The following is an 8,058-nucleotide window of genomic DNA, read 5'->3' as shown; positions in this document are numbered from 1 at the left end:
ACGTGCGTTCAACTTTCTAATGAGCTTTTTCCAAATGAAAAACAACCATAGTAGAAAGCTTACAATTTGTAATATTTACTAAAACTATAAAAATTGCTCATGTATATTTTGAATATACACCAATTGAAATAAATAATAAAACTTTACAAAATACTCCTAAATATATTCTCAAATTTACATTTTATAAATTTTTGAAAATGTTGTAACATTCAAGAAATAAATTGATAAGGAATAAAAATGTTTTTTAAACATAATAAAAATGGTAAAAAGAAATAAAAAAAGGTAAAACAGATGAGAAAAATGCTCCAGCCAAACAGAAAGGAAACCTGCATTCAAATTGTAGCCCCTTTGTTAACACCAAAAAGGGCGGCCAACGAGAAAAACAAAAATGCGTGCCATTTGAAATTTTATTGCAGGGGGAGGGGGGGGGGGCATAATTCTACATATTAATCCTAACATCAAAATTGAATGAAGGCGTCTTGTGTTTACTACATAGTAATTAACTAAGTTGTAATAGATCAAAGAAATGGGGAACCTGCTCTATAAGTGGTGTTCTTAATAAAAGTAGCGGTCTCATTAGATTGGGTTAGGGTTTTGGTAGTTGTCTTGTTCATCATTGAAGATGACATCGTCTACAATAAGTAATCTTCGGCTCTATGTTCGACGACGGGATCTCCCTCCCGAGGTCAATGGTGGTGTTGCAAGACTAAAGTTATCTAGGTGTGGTCCATCAGATCTTGCTTCGTCCGTTCGATTTTGGTTTTTTTTTTCATGCTCGCTGCAACGAGGGTCGCCCTTGCAATATCTGTCCCGACTGCTATGTCCTCTCTAATGATGATTCATACTCTTGGCTCCCAACGCCATCAACCTGGCTTTTCATATTCTTGTCAATGTTTGTTTATTACTTTAATGGTGTTTATCCTTGACACTGTGTCTCAAATAAAAATTAACGAAGAATCCTCGTTGGTATTTACAGGTTTGTGGTTTGATATCTTTATTATTTTCATACGGCCGATTTCAGAAAAATACAAGATTGTGTCATAAAAGAAGAAAGAGTTTGAAGATCTCGAAGATTTGCTCGTTTCTTTTAGACTTTACTAGGAAAAGGCCAGTGCGTTGCAACGGAAAAAAGCAATACCACACACTCTTAATTTACAAAAAGTGGTCTATAATTTGAGTATTTGTAGCTACGACTCGAACAAAGACGATTTTAGCCTACCAAAACGCAGTTCAAGATTTCACAGGTCTTTTATTTAAATAGGCTTACATGTAGATTTAATACGTACAAATAAACGATCAAGTGATCTTCAATTTCGTCTATAATCCTGATTTTGCTGAGAAGTTCATCCACAATTCAAATCAGTACCGGTATGAAAGAAAGACGGATAATGCATCATTGATTAAGATTGCATCCTAGATAATATTTTTAAAATGATAATAGGTAAAATAACATCATATTCAAATTCTACATATTTTTCTAATCGAAATCCATATATAACATATTAAATTTGGAGTTACGGTTTAGAAGATATGAGTATTTACAAAATTATTTAATATGTATTACGGATTTAATGTCAAAAATATCACGTTTTTTTTTCATAAAATAGCATGACAGACTAAGAATACCTATTTGTTTTATTAGTAGGTATATATTTTGTAATCGCTGTAGTGAGTTCCTGTATCTCTACCGTGCACTCCCTTCGGTCCTTTTTAGTTTGCATATAAGTTTTGTCCAAAGTCAAAGTATCTCTACTTTGATCAAATTTATAGAAAAAATTGTGAACATTCACCATGCCAAATCAATATTGTTAGATTCTTTACGAAATGTAGTTTCATAATGTATATATTTGGTATTGTAGATATTGATATTTTTTAATATAAATTTGGTCAAACTTTGCAAAGTTTGACTTAATCGAAATCTAATACGCAGAGTAAAAATGACTGGAGGGAGTACTATTCGTTACTATAAATGGTATTGATGGTAAAAAAAGGAAGAGACGTTGCTGCCTTTTTCTCTTTGCTACATGCATTTATGAAGATATATATTATTATTTTTCTTGGAAAAGAAGGTTAAACTTCTGGCATCTGCATCAATCGATGTATGTTGACATTTTTATTAGTTCTTCATTAAAGGTCGAACAAAAACATACATCAAATCACCTGAAGCCAACACTCACATCTACAAAGTCGATAATATGAAGTGCTCTCACTCCCCATATGTAAAACCGGTGTTGTCGCCAATCCATCCACTTACGTATCGGAACGAACAACCGGTGTAGTAGACCTAAAGCGCACCACATGCACACATTAGAAGCCGCCATCATCATCGGTCCATTGACCCATCTTCAGGAGAGAGGTCCGCATCACCCTTGCCAGTCTGAACATCCGTCGACGCCACCACAACGCCTAACGGCGCCACTGTCCTGCGCTCATCCGTCCAGACGTGAAGATTCTGGAAGAACTGTCGTGCGTAGCACCTGCCAACCAGGCATGACTCAGCGTAACACCTGTCGGCCAGGCATGACTTGAGAGCTCCACGAAAGCTTCGGCCACTGTCATCTAGTGCTGCTCCCCAAAACGATGCTCCCAAGAGAGAAATGACACCACAGTATCGCCATCATCTGATCTGAAGGACCAGATCTTAGGGTTCCCCCCAAAGAAGTGCCCACCACTAGAAACCGTCAAGGACCCACACAGTGCACACCACCACTCATCTCTCAAAGCGACGCCTTTAAGAAGGTCACGGCATCAAGGACGCCGCCGCCGCCCACCAGAGTTAGGGTTTTCATCCGAGAGGCAAGGAGGTGAGAAGTGGAGGACAGATGTGACAGCTACCAATGACGATGTTGTGTTTGTCCAGCCCTGGGAAAGCCTGCAGGGAATCACCATGTTCAAGGCGATGCCCTTAGGAGGGGAAGCGACATGGATCAATGCCGTCATTTGACCCTGCACCGCAGGGCCAAAGTCACCCAAAGATGAGATCCGAGGCAGGGGAGAGAGGAGAGCTCCACGACGACCCCCAAGAGGGTAAGCGACATCCATGGACGCCACGTCACCAGGCCTTCGCCCGGAGCAACCCAGACTCCGCATCCCACGCAATCCAACAGCAACGTCGTTGACCTGCAAACCCGCTGGCCCAAACACCTCCAACGTGACAGCGGCGCCACCATCACATCGAAGCCACTTACCACGCTGCCAACACAAGCCAGCGGGCCAGATCGGGCGCAGACCAGATCTGGCGCCCAACCAACACGCCGACGCCACGACCGTGGCCGGTCAGCCTCCAAGCTGCGTCATACATACCACCAGGAGCAGGAGGGGGGGCTGCCACCCCAACCCGACGCGTCGAGCAAGGGAGACTCGCTGACCCACCGTACCGAGCGAACGGCCGAAGAAGCCGCCAGCCAAGGAGGCGCTGCACGGGCTGGCGGTAAATATCACGGGACGGAGCAGAGGACCGCCCGGAGCGCCGTAGGCCGAGCCTTCCCCATCTGGAGCCCGCGTCGTCAAGATCGACGCCACGTGTGCCAGGCGGGAAGCCCCGCCGCCCGGGCTTCGCCGGACGGTTTCCTCCGACAATGACGCTACAGGTGGAACCATGGGGAAGGGTGGCGGCGTGGCTGGTTAGGGTTCCCCGAGTGGCCTGGGAGGCGACGCGGGGGTCGGGGGAAGAATTCTGTCCCCTATGTGATAGGAGGGTCCGGAGACATATATTATACCAGATCTGTTTACACTACATAGCACTGAGTAGTCATTTCGAGGTGGGTATGATTCGTCGGCGTACGCTATTTTGAATGATTTGAATATTGCTCACCGCGGCTGCCGCGCGGTGTCGGCGTACCTATGTTACGTGACCATGTCGAAAAATCCTTTGGCCTTAGCCGTGTTATCGCACCGATGCATGAACGGACGCGGTTAAGCTAGAGAACACGGCCCCGTCGCCTTTGAATGTTAGTAAGCTAGCTAGGTGTGTCACTTTCGATAAGATTATTTGAAAACGCGTACATCGGTGTTGCCTACTAGCTAAGGAATTAAGCTGGCGCGTTTGCCTCGGTGCACCAACACTATAGCATGCACTATATAAGGACACGCCCGGCCCTAAGGCCAAAAGCACGTCACAAGTCACAAAACAACACACATCATATATACAGCCTGCCCGTCGATCTCTTCGACCTCACTACATCGGCTTCATCCACTGCTGATATCTTTCAAAGCAATTTCGTTGGTAATGGGGCGCCACAGAAGCAGCAGCAGCGGCAAAGCCGAGACGGCCGCTGGCAGCGATCACCGTAAGGAGGAGAAGCACCACAAGCACATGGAGCAGCTCGCCCAGCTCGGCGCCGTCGCAGCCGGAGCATACGCTCTGGTATGCTATATATATATATATATCCTTGTCATTTTATTTTTGTAGCTCTACTTATAGTTACTTAACGCCTGGAGCTTGTGTTGATACTCCAGCACGAGAAGCACAAAGCCAAGAAGGACCCCGAGAATGCCCGGTCGCACAGGATCAAGGAAGAGATCGCAGCCACGGTCGCTGTTGGCAGCGCCGGCTTCGCCTTCCACGAGCACCACAAGAAGAAAGTCGCCAAGAATCACGGCCACCACCACTGAGATAGGCACTGATCGATCATATGCTATGTATAACGTCTAACGTCAGTTCTCCTGTATATTTTTTGTTATCTTGTTCCACGGTGTGTTGTGTTGTTCTTAATTACGTATAACGTCAGTTCTCTTGTATATTGTTTTTCAAGGGACATTTTATTACTTAGAAGTTTAAGCATTACACCTGATCTCTACATAACTAAGATGCACACAGCAAAATCAACTTCAGTCTCATAAAATAAAAGACGAGATACAAGTATTCAAACTGTATGATGTCTAGGATGTGGGAGGGTCAATCCTAAGATCATGCTGCCATCCATGTCGGGTAAAAGTATCCCTCTCCGTGTTTTTCATGCATGTACACAACTCCGTAAACAGGTCTCGACTGTCAACACATTGTACAGATGACAATAAACGGAGCGTACCGGTACATCTATAGATAACCTGCAATAAAGGAAGTACTTTTATTGGTAAACACCTTATCATTTCTACATAGCCAAAGCGATCAAATAACGAAAAGCGCTCCCACCTTGAGAATATTTCTAAACTTGTGATCTATCTCATTGACCAGTTGCCAAATATGTTAGCAACACTGCGTGGAGGATACAAGTCAGAAGCTACTTGGATGGCTGACCATATAGAATAAACCAATTTGCAATGGAAAAACAAGTGTTTTATTGTTTCATGATGAAAAAAAAAACACAATGTGTAGTTCCATGCCAACTCCTCTTGATAAGGTTATCCTTCGTAAGAATGACTCCTCGACGAAGATACCACGCAGAGATTTTGTTCTTAAGCGGTATCTTCATCTTTCAAATCATTTTATTATTATCAACTGGCACATCTGACTGGATTAGAGCACTATACATAGAGTCCACTGTGAATTTACCATTCATGTGTAGATTCCGACGAAATTCATCGACTCCTTGTGACAGTTATACTGTGGATAGTCGTAGTAACAAAGTGTTCCACGATACAAGTCTAGGATCAATTAAATCTCTTCTGAACGTCATATTTGGTGGAAAGGATTCGAGAACCGTGGCAATAGAATCACCCTTGTGACATACAATATTGTATAGAGCCGGATATTCTTCTCGGAGTGTAGCATTGCCTAGCCACTTATCCTTCCAAAATCTACTTTCCCATCCGCCTTTAATAGCAAAAGATCCATAACGGAAGAAGTATTTCTTCATACACATTATACCAGCCCAAAAGTGCGAGTCTCCAGTCTTTCAATATACTTGGGACAATGCCTTGAGCCAATGTATTTTCACCTTAGGAGTGGTTTGCATACACCATTTTCCGTAAGCAGTTTAAATAGCCATTTGCCCAGGATGGCGGTATTTTTGACCTCAAGGTCATGAATACCCAACCCTCCTTGGTCTTTGGGACAGCATGGGGCCAACTCGACATCGGTGCGAGGCGCCTACGGATCAGACATCACGGGGAGCACTCTCGAGCGAGGATGCCCCTGGTGCACGTTGTGTGAGAAATGTTTCTTATTCAAATTGTGGTAGCTTGATCTTGATCTTGATCTCAAACTGCCAAAGTATACGGTCAGTTACACTAAGTGATATATTACAAAAATTAAATTGTTGGATTTGTACCCGAAAGGTGTTTTCAATGATACTATATAACTCATATTTCATTACATAATGTATGATTAAACATAGGGGCAAAATGTGAGGGCCTAATAAAAGTTGAACAGAGGGAGAACGTATGAACGAAGAAGCCAGCAGGAAGGTGATGTGTGATCTCCTAATCTCTCTGTTTGTCTGCCATCTGACGAAAGTGACACACATGCACCTCCCTTAATAATAAAAATAAAAAGGAGAGTCAATGTCCAGAACGGTGGAGTTGCATGCTTAGCCGCGTTAGTTGATCTTGACCCAAGCAACACGGCGAAATATTTTTTGATCCATTCTAAACGTGTGGATTGTTTGGCGAAGGTTTTGATCATCTGATCCATTCCAAACATGTAGACAATACTAGCTAGCACCAGTTAAAATTTACTCCCTCCGTTCCAAAATAATTGTGTTAACCTTAATTCAACTTTGTACTAAAATTAATACAAAGTTGAGACACCTATTTTGAGATCAAAGGAAATAGTATATACTCCGTAGTATTATTACTACACGTGCGTGTAAGCAAGGGCCGGCATGCACTTTCCTTTAATATTTGATGGGTAACCTTCCACGCGCATAAATTTGGATCCTATATATACCAGGCAGACTCTAGGCATCTCATCACACATCCAATAGATACATACCCCAAGCAACTTTACTGCTCAGTCACAAGTCACAATCTTCAACGGATCGAAATGGCTCACCATCTCCACAAGAGCGAGCCTGCGGCGGAGGCAGAGCCGTCCAAGGTGAAGGTCGCCGCCAGCAAAGGCAAGGAGGAGAAGCACCACAAGCACATGGAGCAGCTCGCCCAGCTCGGCGCCGTCGCCGCCGGAGCCTACGCACTGGTACGATCTCTATAGTTTGTATATGCTTTTCTTGGCACAAATACATCCGTCACTGCGTCATATAGTAGTGGTTATATATAACACGCATGATAAATTGGTGCAGCACGAGAAGCATCAGGCGAAGAAGGAGCCGGAGCAGGCCAAGGAGCACAAGGTCAGGGGAGGGGTTGCTGCCGCTCTGGCCGTCGGCAGCGCCGGTCTCGCCCTGCACGAGCGCCACCAGAGGAAGAGCAAAGCCGCCACGGAAACCGCCGGTGACCACTGATCTGTTCCAGCTCAGCTAGGAACTTGGAGTGTCATCGTGCAATACTCCCTCTCGTCTTCACAGCTATCTGTTGCTCTACACACGTTTATGTTCTACTTGAATTTGGATGTATTACCTCCTTTACATTCTTGCTTTGGGGCCACGTACATAGACACTCGAGCTAGGTTTACCCATGTGCTTGTACCTGAATTTCATTCATCCTACTCCCATAATATTTACATTTTTTTTGCCGATTCTCGGTTGCTTGAGCTTTTTGGCAAATCTCAATCACCTAAATTGCATGTCTCCGAACAGAAATTTCAGTACTTTTGTTTAGGCTCTACTTAAGAGTCATTTTTACAATACATTCGGTCGATATGGACCGTCTGTCGGAGCGAATTCCACAACCCAGATCCGATGCAATACATAGACTTCAGGTATATTATATCTGACCCCGAGGGGCATTTTCGGAAGAGGAAATATTTCAAACTTTCAGTGGTTTCCCTCCCAAATATTTCGAGGACATATTCGGTATCAATTTCAGGGGTATTTTCGGTCCGATTTTTATCCCATTCGCTAGGGTATCGCCGCGGCAATGTGTTGGCAAGATCCTCGCCGACGGGGAGGGCTCCGCGGCAAGATCGCCGATGGGACGGGCCAACGGGGAGTGTCGGAATAGGATCTTGCCGCGGCCCCTCCTCCCCCCCCCCGGTCGATGATCTACCCGCCCTTCCTC

General features: G+C 44.4%; 2 protein-coding genes across 2 annotated transcripts; both read left to right on the top strand.

Annotated features, from left to right (window-relative positions):
• The first annotated feature begins 4,119 nt into the window (after positions 1 to 4,119).
• On the top strand, positions 4,120 to 4,740 carry LOC123445616 (abscisic stress-ripening protein 3-like). Its single transcript, XM_045122625.1, has 2 exons — positions 4,120 to 4,366; positions 4,459 to 4,740. Exons 1-2 carry the CDS (start codon positions 4,229 to 4,231, stop codon positions 4,612 to 4,614), a joined length of 294 nt encoding a protein of 97 aa, XP_044978560.1. The 5' UTR covers positions 4,120 to 4,228; the 3' UTR covers positions 4,615 to 4,740.
• Positions 4,741 to 6,801: 2,061 nt separating this feature from the next.
• On the top strand, positions 6,802 to 7,574 carry LOC123445615 (abscisic stress-ripening protein 1-like). Its single transcript, XM_045122624.1, has 2 exons — positions 6,802 to 7,078; positions 7,182 to 7,574. The coding sequence occupies exons 1-2, from the start codon at positions 6,926 to 6,928 to the stop codon at positions 7,341 to 7,343; spliced, it is 315 nt and encodes a 104-aa protein (XP_044978559.1). The 5' UTR covers positions 6,802 to 6,925; the 3' UTR covers positions 7,344 to 7,574.
• The last annotated feature ends 484 nt before the right edge of the window (positions 7,575 to 8,058 follow it).

The sequence above is a fragment of the Hordeum vulgare genome, chromosome 3H, assembly GCF_904849725.1.
Source record: "Hordeum vulgare subsp. vulgare chromosome 3H, MorexV3_pseudomolecules_assembly, whole genome shotgun sequence".
NCBI classification, from domain to species: domain Eukaryota; kingdom Viridiplantae; phylum Streptophyta; class Magnoliopsida; order Poales; family Poaceae; genus Hordeum; species Hordeum vulgare.
The sequence above is the reverse complement of the archived record's forward strand: the minus strand, read 5'-3'. Positions and strand labels throughout refer to the sequence as shown.